Source organism: Anguilla anguilla, chromosome 7, assembly GCF_013347855.1.
Source record: "Anguilla anguilla isolate fAngAng1 chromosome 7, fAngAng1.pri, whole genome shotgun sequence".
NCBI classification, from domain to species: Eukaryota; Metazoa; Chordata; class Actinopteri; order Anguilliformes; family Anguillidae; genus Anguilla; species Anguilla anguilla.
The window spans coordinates 24,325,219-24,343,953 of NC_049207.1; the positions used below are offsets into that span (position 1 = coordinate 24,325,219).

At 43.4% G+C, this 18,735-nt stretch overlaps 1 protein-coding gene across 3 annotated transcripts in view; it reads left to right on the forward strand.

Annotated features, from left to right (window-relative positions):
- zgc:194930 (uncharacterized protein LOC557813 homolog) overlaps positions 1-13,320 on the forward strand; it is a 25,788-nt gene extending 12,468 nt beyond the window's left edge. For all 3 annotated transcript variants that reach the window (XM_035425657.1, XM_035425659.1, XM_035425656.1), the window contains 2 exons: positions 4,458-4,510; positions 9,858-13,320. In XM_035425657.1, coding sequence (XP_035281548.1) covers positions 4,479-4,510; positions 9,858-10,581 — 756 coding nt within the window. In that variant the 5' untranslated portion in view covers positions 4,458-4,478 and the 3' untranslated portion in view covers positions 10,582-13,320. The remainder of the gene's footprint in view (positions 1-4,457; positions 4,511-9,857) is intronic.
- Positions 13,321-18,735: the final 5,415 nt, after the last annotated feature.

Sequence of the window (18,735 nt, forward strand, 5' to 3'; positions counted from 1 at the left end):
AAAGAGACATTGAGTTTCCAGTGGTGCGGGCTGTGGGTAGCTAAGGAGTTATACCTGTTTGCCTACTTCTCCCAGGCCCACACCCCATCTTCCTTAATAAACTTCTCCGGGAGCGAAGGGTCTAATTTCAGCTGCCGTGTTTATACATAGTGAGCACTTTTTAATATCCGTAGCTTCAGAGGGACTTGCGGTTCTCTTTCAGACAATGGACCATTATCCGCAAATGACGTGAAGTCGCTTCTTCACAGGTGAAAGGGCCCTGTCTTCTGAGGGGAGTGCACAAGGGTTCACATATCGGTCACACAACTTCGCTCTCATCTTTAGAGCATCCACCAATCACCATGCCAGACTTTGGGTTTCCACTATAAACATGCAAACATACAGCAGCACATAAATCTGAGGTGAACAACTCCAACCTTGGAGGTCACTGCGTGTGCATGTGCCTGTGTGTGTTTTTGTGTTTGTGGTTTCCTTTCTGCCACTTTAAGCCTTGGAGGACAGGTGTGTGGACTCCTGAGCCAGCCAGTGACTTAAATTAAAAAGCACTTGAGTTGTGCTTTGAATATATAAACACTCTCTGTAATTGTACATTACTAGCGGTTACTATGCACATGCTGCACAGTATAAATGGCTCATTTTGACTGTTGTTATTAACTGCTGCTTCACAGTTCTGATGTAATGTTTAGACCCTAAACAGAAGTAGTATGTGATTATAGGGGCCTAGTGGCTACCTGCAATGCTTTTCTCCAGTAGCTACAGTTTGCAGTGAGTGTGCTGGTTGGATACACAAAAACTGGATATACTGTATGCCTTGGCTTGTGGTGAACAAAGTTCTGCATGTACACACACACACGCACATACACACCATCCAGTTTCAATGCCAGTCTTCCATTAAAAGATTTTTCTTTGAAATCAGCTTGGAATTATTTGACGAGTTATGTTTTCTAACAATAAGAGCAGTTTTATCTGAGGATTAAGCAAGAGAGAGGCCAGCCGCTACTGTAAGTGATCCGTATCTAAAATCAAACAGGGAAGTGTCCCGCATTTTAAACCAATGGAGGAAAGCCCAGATTAACAAGCTACAAGCTCCAGCCAAGACCTTTCTATTTATTTATGTATTTATGTTCCTAATGAAACGTACTGCTGATTAGTTACCACCCTGGAATTCTCCTGGCCACAGAATTCTCCGAAATGATGTCACACATTAATCACGTTACATGCTACATGGCGTTCTACCTGATTGACCTCCACTCTTCTGGACCACTGCTTGTATGATTACCCTCCGTATTTCAGCCACTGGTGTCATTCGCTCAAGAAAGCGGACTTTCCGGTTCCCTTTCACATTGCACACAGGCACACACACACACACGCACACACTCTCACACACACACACACACACGGTAATCCTACCACTTACTCCGTTACACCCTTGTGTACGGAGGACGGGGTCTGACGCACAATGTAAATGAAACATTGCCGTAACTCTGAAGCAAGGTTACCATGATGCATCAGGTGCTGCAGGAATATATATTGTTTGGAGTGTTGTGCTCTGACCACGTACGCGGAGTGAGCAATTATAGTGAATCCGTCCCCACGTCAGTCCGCAATGACGAGAGGCTACTCCGCAATGGACGTGCAGTCAATGCACTATGAGGTTGCCCTCGATGGAAGGAGGCGGTGAAAGTTTTGGGGAGGTGTATTTTGACGGACGGTATTTGGTGGATTTAGGTGGTTGGTGGGGGGGGGGTGTGTGTGGTGGGGGGGGGGGGGGTCAGGTTGTGAGTTGAGAGCGTGAGGTCGGGGGTGGAGGGGGCGTTGTAGCTCCGGCTAAGGGAATTGCAAAAAGAAGAGGACCCCGCCTGTGTGTACAGAGAGGTCTGTTTAGTGTTTGCTCTGCGTTTCAAACCCTCACCGTCGGGTATTTTCCATGACACCACGATCTGCGCGCCCGCCGCTGACCTGCAGCTTACTGACACTGAGACACAGAGAATTAACCCCCTTTTCTGCTCCCATCCTCAATTAAAATAGTCTACAGGAACCGAGATCCCGCCAGCCTTCTTTTTCATCACAATACAAGTTATTCTAGTGTGCAAGTAGTCAACAACAAATTAAACAAAATACTTTTAGCTGTTTGGAGTATTATCTTGATAAATGTGGTAAAACCATATTTTACAAAAAAAAAAAAAAAAAAAAAAAAAGAACAAAACTGAATCCCAAACGTGCACAGATGAACAGAAACGGCCATAGCTGCTCTGAGCCAGAACGGGATTTTTATCGCGGTAGTCGCTGTCACCTGAGACTACGGATGAACAGCCGGCGGTGAAGCGAGTCAGGATGGCATCACTGCTTGCGCACGGATCACAGAGTTTAGGGGGAGGGCAAGCGGCGCCCCGAGAACACAAAACAGATCTTAAAGGAACAGCGGTCAGTTGGGCCGGGCGAATGGAGACGCTCGCCGTGCCTGACGGCTCTGGTTCGCTGTGGTGCGTAGCCTAGCGGGGTTGCAACCCAAATTCATGACCATACCTACCTGTCCCCTCCTGTGCGTGTGTATTCCCTGCATGCCTGCCAGTGACATTTGAAGGGGGGTGGAGGGGATTTTGGGTTCTGGCACCATGGCACTGATCTGTGTGGGCCCCCCCCCAATCCCACTGACCCTCTGTCCTGTCAGTGTGATGCCAGGACATCATCTCCCACAATGCCCCATGCCTACTCACATATTTACACACATACCTGCATGAATGCACACACACACTCGCGCACACACAAACATACACATACACACACAGGCACTCACACACAATCCAACATGCATATACACATGTACACACAGGAACACAGGTAGATCACCATTGTTTTCTTGCTTTAATCTTACATTTGTAAAAAATTTCTTCACCTCAACATCAATGGGACTAATTCACGGATATCTTTGTATACATTGTTTGTGTCTCTTATAAGTTTATTTAACCATAACTAAATAAAATCATATTACAGTAAGTTGATCGGTTTATGACATTTATTGCAAGACGTTCTGGAAAGAAAGGTAGCTGAGTATTTGGCATACAAAATTTAATTGATTATTTTTGTCAGATTTACATTGTTTCACAGAGAAATACCATCATTAGGTGTGATGTGTGGCAGTCTATAGGGTGGTAGACTTTCAAGCCATTTACAAATTCCTCGTGTGGTCGTGTGGTTGCAGGTTCGATCCACTGCCATGGCACTTTCTGCTCTGTGATCCCTTCTTGAATATTGTAAAAAAAATACAAAAGTGGATAGACTTTTCATCTTTTGTTTTAAAGCGAAATTTTGAATGAATCAAGACTTTAACATAGAGTGCAGAAACAAACACAACACGGTCCTCTCCACTGACCTTTCTGGGTTTGAAGGTCACATGGGACGGTGAAATTCCATGTGGGAATTTCAGTTGGGTTCTTTTTTTTTGCATGTAGCAATTTGCCATAAGACTGCTTAGCATTTTAAAAATGGTTTTAGGACGTCTTAGTGACCGCTAATAGTTCTGTTCATTATTCACCTCTTGCTGCTGGCCAGTTGTACAATACTATTTCTGTTAATGTTTCATCATATTATCAAAACAGTGAACTCTTTCAGGAAACAGTATGTGCAACACCATACAGGGAAAGAGAAGCACTCAGTGAAGTGTCTGTATGTTTTGGTTGTTGTAAAAATGTCATAAAATGCATCACTGCCAACATAAAAAGAAAGTGAGGATCTGTTTGAGCATGGCTCAGAGAACTGTTATATCTTGCACCGATTTTCTGTGAATGGAATCAGGAAGACACTGTGTCCTTGTTGAAACCGATCCATTTGAGTCATTCCATTAATTATTTACCAGACCTTGGAGGGGGAAAAAAAGAATAAAAAAGAAATGCCAAACCTCCAAACCAAGTTGCTGGAGAAAAGGTCACTTTGCTTTCTGGGCTCTAAAAACAAAATAATGATGGATTAATATGCCTTATCGGGTGTAGTATCCGTTGAATTATTCAATAATGCTAAAGAAACAAAATGCCAATGTGCAAAAATAAATAAAACATTTTGAATGACAAAATGAAATGGTTTAGGAAGAAGAATCATTTCTGTGACAGAATGTTCTGTTTTTATTCATTTTATTAGAGGTTTTTACAGACATATTTCAAATGCGTGGGGTGAAATGGTTCCCCTACCCATGGTTGCCCTGCCCTGAATTGTACTGTAGTTAATGGCAGGTGTGGCCAACTGTTGTGTTGTAAATCAATTGAACATATGGCATAATTATAATGTATAGTTATGTCAAAGTTTATAGAAATTGAGGAGTGTTACCAAATGGCTTCCATCACATATCTAGCTCTAGTGCTAGTGGATATTTCCAAAAGCAAAAGTATTGTGTTTGATGTAATGTTCTTGTTACTAACCACACATCTACCCACCTTTTTTTGTTGTTTTTTTTTTTGTTGCAGTTCCACCAATCAGCTGGCCAGATGGGGTGCCGGTGTTGTAGGATGTTAAAAAGGTATTGATTCATTTCCATTACTTTTTTTCGATTTGTATTTTTGTTGTTGTGTTATTAAATCTTATGTTTGATCCATTTATCATAATTCCCATGCTTTGTGTCTCCAAAAAATTCAGATTAAACATAATAATAATTTCCATTTACCAACTTACTTTTGCAGTTTAGTCGTGGGATTTTAAACCAACTTTATTAGTTTTTGTGTTGTGTAGTACACAATAGTACATCGACAGCACATCAACCTGGGTGAGAAACGTTTGTTAAAATGTGTTTTAATATGTCGAAAATGCTGGACATATAACATTTTCTTGTCCCTAACATTATACAACTGGATGTTCGCTGCGATATTTCCACTTAAAAAGTACCTTACTGAAGGGTATGACACACAACAGAGAGCAAGACGCACCTGTGTGTGTAGGTGTGTATGTGCAGAGCCACCATGGATCTTCTGCTCCTGGTATGTGACGTGGAAGAGGATGTAGGACCCAGCGTGATCATCGGGAGTCCGGGGGACAGCTGGATGGGCCACTGAAACGCACCCCCTGCCTAATTCTCTCATTAATATTCTGTGTGGAGCACTGCTGTCCCAGGCAGGAGGGCTGTTCTGGCACACAAGTGTGCGGGGCATGAGCCTGGGCATCAGCCAACTTTCCATTGGGAGATGATGCAGAGTTATGACAACTCCACCCTACCAGCTTAAATTTTGTTAATTGTTATGCTTGATCGTAGTAGTGGTAGTACTAGCAGTTGTAGTTGTATTAGTAGTACTATTTATAAAAGTAGTAGTTATAGCAGTAATAGTAGAGGTTTTTTATAGAAATAGTGATAGTAGTGTTAATAGAAGTAGTAATGGTAGTGGTAGCAGTAATAGTAGTAGCATCAGTGGTAATATGTTATAGTATTTACAGTAGTAGTTGTTATTTTTGTGGGAGTATCAGTCATCTGGGTAATGAAAAGTAGTAGTCATGGCACATGGAGTTGTGCCAGTAGTTTGATTTGTTGTGTTACATTAGTTATACGTCACTCTAGATAAAGGCATCTGCTGATTGTCTTGTAATGTAATGTAGTCTGGGTAGAGATGCACCTGTAGTATTGGATTTTTAAAAATGGCCTCATCCAACACATTTTACAGTACTAATTAATGCATTACAAATGGGCTCTTTCAGTCCTATGCTAATTCTTTTTAGTCTCATGCTAAGTCTCGCTTCCATGGATGGCCATGTTTGGTTAGAATGTGTATAAATTCCTACACCAGGCAGGAACCAGGAAATGAGCAAGAAAAACAACCACCCAGTGACTCCCAGGTTACCTGAAAGTGACATGATGTCACACACGGGCCTCCCAGTAGACCAGGATTGGGAGAGGCAGCTGTGAATCATCAGAGGGTTAAACTCTGAGATATGGTGGCAAGTGGGGGAGGGGGCAGGGGAGTGGGTGTGGGTTAACGCATAGCTAGTTCAGCAGGGTGTCATGGATGGATTCCATTTCTTGTAAGTAAATTCATGAAATTAACTGTAGTTCAATTCATTGACTAGACAAAAAATGCTCATAATTTTCTAAGGATTTTCCACCAATTAATTGAATTTCAGTTCATTTCTGTATTGACTGAACTGAAAGGGAACTTACCCTGACCCCAGTGTTTCAAAAGAAAGAAGGAGGCACGATGAGAAGAATAGGAGGACGAAAAGGAGGAAGTTGCGAAGTAAAAAAGAGGCCATACTTAACTACCACTTGATCTCCTCATTCGTGAAGTGGGGCATCTGCACTGTTTGGATGGCAGGGGTCTCTGTGATCAAAGGACTAATTTGTCACCTAAGCAACCGGGGACCCATCAGCTAACGGAGAGTGAAGCATCACACCCCAAAATGGGCATTAGTATTGCATTCTGTCAGAGACTCACCCATCTGAATCAGTCATCGTTGTTATGGCAAGTGTTGTCTTTTGATTGGCTCATATGCGTCAGTTATGGACAGCATATCGTAGCATTCATGACATCCATGGTTACAATGTACATAATTTCCTGAGGCTAAGATAAGGATTGCTGGTGTGGTCCCCTTCCTACCAGCACTCCAGAATTGTGGGTACCAGGCTTTATTGGGAGTGATGTAAAAGCTTATTGTTTAAAATGTTTTCTCCTTATACATCACAGCCTTTGGCCTTAGGGTCCTGTTTCCTTTGAACTGTAATATTCAAAGCAGAAAGTATGTTGTCATATAAACACGGTGCAGCTAAACCACCGCTGATACTTGAATTGCTAACCCCGAGCCTGTGTTTTGAATACATTTGTTCAGGAATGTGTGATATTCTGGAATCCTTGTCTCAGGTAAATCAGGTGTGTTATTATTTGGGGTCGATGCTGCTATAAAATGGGAAACTAAGGCAAACACCTTCAGAGGAAGGGAAAAGAACAAATATTTTCCTTCCGTCAGCCTTTTCAGATGCCCTGTTGTCCTTCACACCTTTGCAGTTAGCCTGTTCCACGCTCAGCGACGAGTTTTAGCGCTGTACACGGGGAATGCAAACAGGAAACCACATCCCCCTGTTTTTCCTCAGTGCTAAGCTCTCCCAGGATTACCAAACTAAGCCCAAGGAGCAGTTTTCTGTGATCACCATGTGAGTGCAACTGTGTAAAAGAGATAATATGTCCAAAGCAGTGGTGCCACATCATTACTCAATCTTTATCGATGGCCTTGGAAAATCATTTTGCATAATCATGAAACAGGCCACAGCCAGATGTAAACTGACCCTAAATATGCAAATGACTCTGTCTGGGACTGGTCAATCCCAATCCTTTGGAGAACCATGGCCCAGCATGTTCTCTGGTTCTCTTTAAAAGGGCTTTTAGTCTCAGAACTTAATTTGATTGGTTCAGCTAAAATAGGGGGAGTTAATTTTGTCAGGAAGTCGAAATACCTCAGAGTCAAAACGTCTATACATCCTCAAAGGCTTTTCACTATAGCATTTCTCTGTACGCATGATTTTGTTTTTTGCTTTCCTTGCTTCCTTGTTCATCCAGAGCCTCATCCTGTTGGTTGGAAATTTCTTTGAACAGTCAATCCCTTTCTTAAGAGCGAGGGGCCTGTATCACAAAGCAGGATTACTGAATTAGCTGGATAACTGTGCTGAGTAAAGCCCAGAACAGCTCTTTTTACTTCAGTTCATGTTCCAAACTTGGGAGGGTTCTGGGTTTAACTTAGTGGAGTTATCCAGCTGTCAGTAATATTGCTTCATGAGGCCCCCGCTCTGTCTTCCTATCCTAAATCTTGATGTGTGGCTCATTGGTGCTCTCAGAGCTATTTAATGCCCCCCCCCCCCCCCCCCCCCCCCCCCCCACCACCACCACCACCAGTATCTAACGCTGACACAAAACAATCTAGCACTGGCTTAAAGATAACTGTTAAGGCTGGGTTTCAATAATGTGGATGAAATGTTTGTTTCAGAGTTTAAGCACTATCTGCATTGAGAAATGTCTGTTATTACAGATATATACATGTGCGTATTCTGAAAGGAGTCATCCTTATTATCCCTGTAACCACTTTGTGTCACACTTACAGTTTAGACAGTGTTGTTCTTCATTCTAAAATGCATAACAGTTTCAACAGCAGCTCTGGTTATTTATGCTATAGATGCCACTAGCTTCTTTAAGAAAAAGGAAAAAAAAAAAAACAACAATATTTTTGATCCCCATGTATCTGTTTCAGTTGCATTATCATCCAATGTAGATTAAGCGTTGTACTCAATGTATGTCTCATATCTGTTTTTCACCAACCAGGACAAAGACACCTCTCAGGTTTTACATTTCTGTATTGACAGAGGCTGCATTTGAAAGTTTTGCTTTGTCTGTGGTTTGGTTTTTTTGTTGTTGTTGTTGCTCCTGGAAGCCGGACCATGTGAACGTTCTGTGCCTCGCAGCAGTTGCCATGGAAACTTGGGTGGGTTTTTTGGGGTTTCGGGGAGAGCGAGAAGGGCACGACAGAAGGTGCTCGGCAGGACGTGTCTGGCAACCCCATGGTGGCGTCTCCAGATGTCCCCAGAAGCAAGACTGGCTCTCTTGCTTCTGTGGTGCTGCTGCCAGCGACACTCATCGCTGGGGAAAATGCATATAGACCCACTCTGAGGACATCCAAAAAACAAAACTGACCTGTCTTAACAGCAGTGAAGTCCACCATATTACAAACCAGCCTTCTCTGCCTAGCCAGTGCTGTTTCACTGGTTTTAGTAGGATACATTTGACTAATTTGACTTTTTTTTACTTCACCTGTAGTGGATTTATTCACCTCTGGTGGTCCTAAAACATGTAGCTTATGGACTACGGATGTCAGGTCGTCATTGTAAATGAGAATTTGTTCTCAGCTGGCCATCCGGGATAAATAAAAGTATATATTATATTATATTATATTATATTATAATATATTATATTATATTATAGATTATTTTAGAATGTGGATGAAAGCATGTGGGGGAATGTGTTTTACCTTTGCTGCAAATGGCGGTGCTAATATAAATATCCCTTTATTGATATAAATTCTGGCTAATGCAGTTACAAATGACTTATATTTACAATATTAAATATTTATAAATATTTACTCTGATGTCCAGTTAGGAGAGAAAAGGCGCTTCCTGCGACATCACGGGGGGCGTGTAGCACAGACGCTGGCTTCCCCTTCCTTGACTGTGCACATAAGCGCTCATTGAAGTGCAGGAGCACGATTCTGCTGGACTGCAGGCGCAGGCTGTTTGTTTGTGTTTGTGTGCGTGTGCCTGCCTGTGTACATAACCAACTTCCCGTTCTGCATATAAAAGCCCCAGTGTGTGTGATGACTGTTGAATGGGGGCACGCTGTTATTTGACGAATCTGGCCTTCCTGCCTGGAAGCCTCGACAGCACGCCGCCAGAAAGCGTCTGACCAGGGAGGTGTGGAACAGGAAGTGTGAGACGTACTCAAAATGGAGAATGGGCTGAGAGAGGGAGTGCTTGAGTGGTGCGGCATTCAAGAGACACTGTTTGTGTTTGCACTGTAGCCTCTCTCCCTGTCTCTAACCCTGCAATCTTTCCGTCTCTTTCTGCCTCCATCCTGTCATCTCTCCATCTCTGCCATGCTTCTTTTTCCTTCTCTCCCTGCTGCCTTCCTTTTTCTCTCCCTCTATCCTGCCATCTTTCTTTTCTCTCTCTCTTCATTCAAACTCTCTCCCTCTAACTCTATCTCTCTCTACCCTTCTCTCACTCTTTTCCTCTCTCTCTACCCTTCTCTCTCTCTCTCCTTGGCTGTCTTTCTCTCACTCTCTCCCTCTAACCCCTACTCTCTCTCACTCTCTCACTCTCACCCTCTCTCTCTCTCCCTCTCTCTCAGCTACATCTATGATCCCTCGGTCCCTGTAGAAGTCCACGGGAGGAGGCATGACTCCAGCAGCAGCAGCTCCCTTTACCAGAGCAAGCCCCTGGAGACGGACAACATTCACAAAGTGCAGGGCTTCCACAACCTGGGCTACAGCCACAAGTACGGGGACAACCTAAAGAATGGCTCGTCCAGGCTGGAGATCGACAACAACCAGATCAACCGCCTGCACGCCCCGCCCGGCGACGGGGCCCAGGACCGGCCCTCAAAACTGGAGTCGGGCAACAGCGCCCTCTACATCCTTCACCCGCAAGAGAGCACGCTCAAATGCGTGTCGCCCTGCCAACCCCGGCCTCTGCCGGGACACCTGGCGCTTCAGACCAGCGCCCCCTGCGGGCCCGTCGAAAAGCTGGAGGGTCGTCTCATGGACGGGACGTCTCTGGAAAACGGGGGTCCCTTCCCGGGCGCGCGGGGGGAGGACGACGCGGAGAGCGTCCTCTCGGGCCGGTCGGAGGACGTCAACACCAGCACCACCAGCCTCTCCTCCGTCGATGCCAAAGACAGAGTCGGGAGGGGGGAAACCTCCACCGCTCCGGAAGTTTCCGCCACGGAGAGCGGCAGCTCCTCTGAGGGAGAGGATGAGGAAGGTGACAGTGGGAGTGTCACGGACTCCGAGGTGGCCGAGGCCCTGGCGGCTCTCGAAGCAGCGACCGCCGATGAAGACGCCGATGAAGATTGATCGTTCTATACCCTCTACCAATGGCGGACCGCATCTTGCCACCAATGCCACGGTTCATTCCACTGACTGTATGTGCGCACGTTTTTCATTTTTCATTTTCTTTTCGGACATTTATTTTTGAATCTGATGCGCACAGACTTTTAAAAGCATCTGTTTATTTAGCCTTCTGCAACTGTCCTCTACTCTGTGCTGAGCTTTCTGTTCTTAAAATGAATCGGATCAATCGTTTACAAAGACCTCGCGTCTAGTTGTGAATTGCGAATGCAAAGCTTTTATCGCCAAAGAATGAACCCCAAAAGATGCTATGAAGATTTTTGCCAAGGAAAGCATCGCCCTGAAATCTAAAATATATGTTTTGTTGTTCCATGTGAGCAGGAGATAGGACACTTGGCGGTAGACTGTGAACGTTTTCTGCCACGTGGCTTGCCTGTTCCTCAGTCCTTCGAGGTTCCTCCAAAATGGCGGCACACCTTACAAAAATGGGGAATTCTGGCCAAAATTTCTATTTTTATATCCATCCTGATGTTCTGTTTGTGGTTTTATACCTAAATAACTGTTATTTATCCCTTTGCATGTTGTTACTTGTCTTTCAGGAAAAATTGAGGAATTAATTAATGAATCACTCGGTGGTCACAAAGTTCTGCACATTATTGGTAGAGAATGATGTTGGATTTTAGATTTGTTTTTTGTTTTTTCTGTGAGTGGTGAAGTGGTGAGGTCAAAGGTGGGTGTGTGTGTTGGAAAATGATTTTACACTCAGTTGATTGGTTTTTGGTGCTGTGTGTGTATGTGTGTGTGTGTGCATGCATGTGCGTTTGCGTGCTCACGTGCGTGTACGCATGTGTGTGTGCATGCGTGTGTGTATGTGTGTGTTTATGTATGCAGTACTTGAGCTGTATAGTTATGTACATTAGATACAATATAGTAAAATCAATGTAAAAAATGACTGATTGAAAACCACAGTGCCACAAGATAAAGTAAGCTTGACACAAAGATCCTCTACTACATGTGCCAGACAAGACAACTCATCATCTTTCTCACATTCTCTCACATTTTATCTATACACTTAGGGGACATTCATTGTTTTTAATGACGGAACGCATTGTTTCCAGAAGAAAATATTTATTTAGTCCAGTGTTTTCATTTAAATTGTCTTACAATTCCTGCCAAGTTGGTGATTTTAATCCAATGCAAAATAAGGTTCCTACAATATAACAAGGGATATGTGAATACTTTAAATGGTTTTTACATGATGTTACTGTGGATTTTGAGTCAAAGGAATGTTCCTCTGCCCCACTATGTACGCTGAATGACAAAAAACTATATATATAGTGAGCTTCACAATGTTTGGGACAAAGACATTTTTTTTCTTGATTTGTCTGTGTACTCCACAGTTTTCGTGGGAATCAAACAATTCACACTTGGTTACAGTGCACATTCGCAGTGTATATTTAAGGCTATGTCTATAGATACTTTGGTTTACCCATGCAGAAGTTACAGCATTGTTTATACACAGTCCTCAATTTTATGGCATCACAATGTTTGAGACATATTGTCCCATATATGTTATGTAAAGTTTTCGTGTTTATTATTTTGCTGCATATTCTTTGCATGTAATGACTGCTTGAAATCTGTGACCCACAGACATCACCAGGTGCTGAGTATGCTTTCTGGTGATGCTCTGCCAGGCCTGTACTGCAGGCATCTTCAGCTCCTGCTTGTTTCAGGGGCTAGTTGCTTAGCTTTTCTCTTCAGCAGATGAAACACATGTTCAGTTGGATTCAGATCAGGTGAATGACTTGGCCAGTTAAGGTTTTCCAGTTTTTGGCTTTGTGTAAAGTTTTTGTTGGTTAAGCAGAATGTCTGGGATAATTGCCTGCTGTAGGATGAAGCACAGTCCAATCCAGTCTGGAGGCATTTGGTTGAAATTCAGCAGATAAGATGCTTCTGTACACTTCAGAATTCATTCTGCTGCTGCTACCAGCAGTTTTATCATCAATGAAGACAAGTTATCCAGTATCTGTGTCCATACACGCCCAAACCATAACCCACGTGTTTTCTCCATTGCGGTGATAATTTTTTAGTCATCAACAGTAGAAGTATTCCTTGGCCTACCAGACCCTTTGCAATTATTGAGCTCACCAGTGCTCTCTTTCTTCTTAATGATGTTCTAAACGGGATTTTATTAAGCCTAAAGTTGTAACCCATATGTAAGCCAAATTTACTTCTCAGCCTCATAATTCTCAGCCTCATAATGGCTTCATTGACGTTCATTGGCACAACACTGGTCCTCATGTTGACAAATTCCAGACTCCTAAAGAGACTCCAAAGTCAATCAAAAGGCGAGAATCAAGACTAGACACTGAATGCTGTCTTATATCTATATTAAGGAAGCAATTGAACACACCTGACTAATCCGAAACACGTGAAGCCATTTGTCCCAAACATTATGGTGCTTTGATATAGGGGTCTATGTATAAAAAGTGCTTTAATTTCTCCATGGTGAAACCAAAATGTTTTAAAATATGTTTTAATAAAAGCCAGGAATCTGCACTTTAACCACATGTGAATTGTTTGATTCTGAAATTGTGGAGTACATAGCCAAATCAAGAAAAGTATTTGTTCCAAACATTATGGAGCTCACTATATACAAACTTGTAATTTCTCCTTTCAATATTTCTTTTTAAATGTGTTGCCATTAAAAGATAAAAAATAATAAAGATTCCACTGCACTCATCACTAAGGATAAGCATACGTTAATATATAAGAATAAGTGAATATACCACTCTGCTGCTCAATCTCCAGTCTTTTTGGTGCTTCAGGAAATATTGTAATTGACAGAGCAAACATGTTCTTCCGTAACATCTTTTCAAACACTGCCTTTCTCCAGGATATGCAAAACCTCTGTACAGTGCAGGTGATTTATGTTCCAATTTCAGTCACTGTGGCCATGATGTACCATACAGTTAAAAGGTACCTGTGACACGGGTAATCCGATTAGGCAGGCCAGTCTGGAATTCTTAAGCAAAGGCAAATGAAGAACTGGCAAACACCGCGGCCTATAAATATACACTTTGAGGATCAGGACGTGCTTGATTGTGAAAGCTTGTTTGCCCACATGGCTGTGACTGGTCTCCACATGACTGTGACTGGTCCAGTTTCCTTTTACTTGTTTGTGAGCAGAGCTGTTTGGTTATGGGTGTGTTTTAAGCTAAGACAAAAGCCATGTGACCTTCTCCCCCCTTTCTCACATCTCACCGTCTCAAAAAAGGGCTTTAAACTGTGAGCTGCTGTGTTTCGTGTAAAAGCCTTTTGTTTTTCACGGGCATTAGCAGGGTCACATGCGTGTCACCCCCTATTTTCTGAGATATCAGAGCAGAGGCCGGATCCAGGAGTTGTTTATCTCAGCACTGCTGCGTGGACACCCACTCCTCTCTGAATGAGGTGAGCTGCTCGGCCAATCACAGGCCTCTCTGGAGAGGGAGACGGTGTAGTGTTTTCTGGTTCCACTGACATTTTTATTCAGACCAAATATGGCCATCCCTGGTCCTAAGAAACCCGGTGAGGTGAGGTAACTCTGCACCTAACTGCTTTAATGTGTCACATAAGTGCTGAAAAATAACTAGAAGCAGAAGACTGCGACTCCAGGAATGCCACAGACTGTTAGTTTAGTGACCTGCCAGTTAGGGTGCTGTTCTACATGTGCCCTCGCCAGGGGTGAGCAATTCCAGTCCTGCAGGGTCGATCTGTATGCACGTTTTCATTGTCACCAATGCCAGATGAGCTCATTAGCTGAATACACGTATACTGGTTTAACCACAGATAAGGCCACAATCAGATGTTTTATGTTGGGACACAGCAAAGGTCTTCAGCTGTCACTCATTAGCTTATCAAGAAATGTAGCTAAAATATCAATTACTAAATGATTGGACTAATTAATAATGAAGAGCATGAAAATTGGCATGGAATCCAGAAATGGATATGGCTCTCCTTGCCCATCCCTGGTCTGGGGCCAGTCATATGTGCAGCAGCTAAGGTGTTCCTCTGGAAACAGCCATAAAGAGATGAACTAGGATACCAGTCAGGAGGGTAACACATTTGGGTCAAATAACATTGAGCCTTATGGACACAGACAGCAGTATCATTATTAATTTACTGACCGTGTGTGTGCGCAAGTCTGTGTGTGTGTCAGTCTATCAGTCAGTCAGTGTGTCAATGTGTCCCTCTGTTTTAATTACATTTTTAAAGCAAAAATGGGAAATCCTTTCATAAATTATTTCAACTAAGACAGCCTTAAGGAAGTTATAAAGAGGACAGATGGATACAGTGTCAATGAAATAGAATACACTTTTGTTACTGTATACTGTATGCATGTAGTCCTGTGGCCATCTCTCAAAATTAAGGAGGAAAAAAAGATCAAAAGTCTTGGTTTTAAAGACAGCAGAGACCGGATTGACATGAGGGACATCAAGCTGAGTCATGCCTTTTGGCAAACAGAATCGCGGCGGCCATCTTTTTCCCTGACACTGTTTAGATTACAGTCATGTGAGTAATTATTACAGTCCTGTCAGTTCCGATGATAACACACATGATTAATTGTCAGAAGTCATGTGATGCTCTCGTTCTGTGCACGTATCTACAGTGAAACTTCTAGAAAGCCGCGTGTCGGCTGGGGCAAAGAGCTAACCCAGATGAAGGAGCAGCCTTGTTCAGATAAAATAAATGCAGGTTTTCTCATTTTATTAACCACCACATACATCGTCTGAATGAATGAATGAATGAATAAATTAATCAATGAATTAATGAAAGAATTAATGGCAACTGTTATCACATTTATTTATCTCAGTGCTTTTGCCATGGTTTCTCAGACAAGCAGTTTTGAATTCATGGGTTTTTTAAGAAATTGGACAGAAAGGTTGTTCGTGTCTACCTCGGCCTTATGAATTTATGTTCTTCATTTTTTTGTTTTAATTACTCATTTTCATTTCTCTCTCCAATTTAGGAATACCAAATTGTACATACATATACCACCCGTATCATGGAGAAGAAAAAAAACCCCGAAAAATTTGAGTCATTTTGGTTTAGCCATGTCACTTTGAACCAAATATTGTCTATGAGATGTTTACAGGAAGGCACATAGAGCTGAATGATAACTGGACATGCAAGATTTTTGTTTTACACAAACAATATATTCCTTCTCCCCGTGTCCTAGTTAGTCATGTTAATGTATATGTATAAACGTATGTACTACATGTATAAATGCAGTCCATTTACCATTTAGTCATGTGGCCTGGGCTGATCAGACCAAAGGACAGAAAGAGAAGCAGACTTCAGACGCCTTTTCTGGTGCCGACTCGGTCTCTCTGGCAGAGAGCCAGAGACCGCAAGGTCAATGGTGGGCTGTGACCAGTTGTTGGTGACCATTAATAATTGACTATCACACCCACTCTCAAAGTACCACTCTCAATTTTATTTATAGTCAAAGTCAAAAGTGAATAAGGGCAGGCGGGGGCTGGTGACCAAAAGCACAGGTGAACATTTCCTTAACACTCCCCCTCCATTTACATTACATTTGAGGCACGTAGCAGGCGTTCTTATCCAGAGTGACTCGCACTTGTGCAAAGCATCCGTGTGTACAGTGGGATGTATACAAGCCAATTTATGTTCAGTATGTTATGAAAGGGATGGTACACCCGCCCTTCTTTTATGCCCTAACTGAGAATTGAACCTGCAACCCCATTTCCTGAACAGGTATGCTGTACTACACTGCTGCCAGTACTACACTGCACAGATTCAGAACCGCTAGTACAGAGGTATCCAACCCACAAAGCTGTGTTTGTTATCTGTTGCTACTCAGTCTAACTGATGGGCTAAGGAAACTGATTACACAGTCAACTCACCACACCTGGTTTTTTGGATCTCAATCAGTCGCTGGGTAAAAGGTATTAAAAAAAACCCATAACAGGCTCTGTGGCTCCAGAACAACTGGTCTCCATTTTCAGAAACCAGGGACCTGATTCACAAAGCAGGATTACTGTGTTAGTTGGATAACGGCACTGAGTAAAACCTGGAACAGTTCTTTTTACTTCAGTCCATGTTCCAGATTTTGGAGGTTTCCGGGTTTTATGCCAGCTAATTCCGTAACCCTTTTTTGTAAAACAGGGCTCTGCTTCGTTAAATACTCCCGTTCTGTGGCATACATCAGTGGTAATGAAGGGTTTGTTTTCAAGGGCCTAACTCATCACTAACTTTCTCTGTGTCTCTTCTGATACAGTATATTTAACAGTAAATTCTGTAAGTTTAACATTGTGCATGCATGTGTGTATACATGTATGCACACACATTGATCCAAAGTGTGTACACACTGGATAAATACATTATAACCACTCAAGCGTATATTTGTGTTTGACTATTTAGGTAAAGTTCTGCTATGAGTGGGAAAATTCCTAACACGCCCATTGATTACACATTTTCTGTACGCACCAGTACGTCAGCCAGGACATGAAAGACAATACATACCCGGTAGACAGGCATGGAGCACTATAGCGGCGCACCAAGATTGAGTGCATGGGTGTCTCCCATTTCTCGTGCAAACACGCGCCAAAGAAGCGGGGCTAGTCAATATTGACCCATAGAAACCTCCAGTGTGCTGCGTGATGTCATCTTTTCACTGCCATTGTCGGGCCGGGAGCTTTCAGTTCGCTCACCTGTGCCTGGGCGATCCACAGGTGACAAAGCGAGTGAGCTAAAATTAGCTCGCGCGACCGCGGCGGCACAGCGCGTTCTCCGTCAGGCGCCGCGACAGCGGTGCCGTCCACACTTCCAAATAAGCGCGCTAATGACGCCCGGCTAACAGCATCGCACACACACCTGCTCCGGAGCGTCCCAGCCAACCTGCCCCGGAGCGTCCCAACCAACCTGCCCTGGAGCGTCCCAGCCAACCTGCCCCAGTGTCTGCATCCAAACAAAATCGGCAGGGAGGAACTACTTTTAATAAATGCGCAATAGCAGATACTGTGTGTGTGTCAGTCACATTGGCTTTTTTGAATTTTATTTGCCTCACTTGATATTGGACTGCATAGCAATAAATGAGAAAAACCCTTAGAGAACACCACGCTACTGCTACTTAGAGCGCACTGAGCCGGATACACGGGTGATGATGTCATTACGTAGTCTGTCCCATTACAGAGCAGTGTGGATAAGCCCTGCACGAAATCGCTTTTCGGAAACACGCGCCGGTGCCTTGTCGCTAGGTGCTGAGGTCTCACGGGCAGACATTACGACAACAGGAACCCTTACATCCATTGAGGGAGCAGCCAAAGGCACAGCCTCTCTAGTGAAGGGCGATTGTACGAGAAGCAGCTATCTTTGTTTCCTGCAGCAGGACTTTCATTAAAAAGTGGGCGTGCAGACCATTTGCATTGCACATGATGACACTGATATATGCTCAATAATGAGACTTCTGCAATTATTTGAGGATGAAGTGAAAGATATTTCTTTAAGCATATCTATACTGACTAAGCATATCTATACTGAGTGACTATGATCTTTTTTTGTCTGGGTTCCTAATACGATCGACTCCTTGACAGTCAATCACAGCTTTATTTTATTAATGGAAAGACACCCTACAGCCTTTTGTGCGTGCACTGTGCATCTTCACTAACGACTGCTGTCAAGGTGAAAGAAATCTTTTCTCCCATGACGCCAATTTTGACTCTCAGCTTCCCCCTTTGTGACTCCCTCCCCCCTCCAGAGATCACCGGGGGTATGAAAATATGAGCGCCATGGCAACAGCAGCACAGCAGGCCCCAGTCTGCGAGCCGTGGGTTTGATAAAGTCAAGGAGGAGAATTACAGCCAGATATTCAGGGGATTATATATCAACGCTACTCCCCACCGCTCTCATCCGCCTGGAGAGTTAGGAAAAGAAGACGTTCCGCACGCATCTTTTATTTTTTACAGGAAGTCGGGATGCTCGGTCCTGAGAGGCTCCACCGGTAATTAGTCAACTTGAGGGAAGGAGAGAGGGTCAGAGGGGAAAGCAGTTCAGAGAGCAAGAGCGGGCGAGAGAAAGAGATTGAGAGAGCGAGAGAGAGATGGCAGTGGAGGAAGTGAGAAAAATGGAATTCAGGCTGTAGACTAGTGTTGTGCTTAA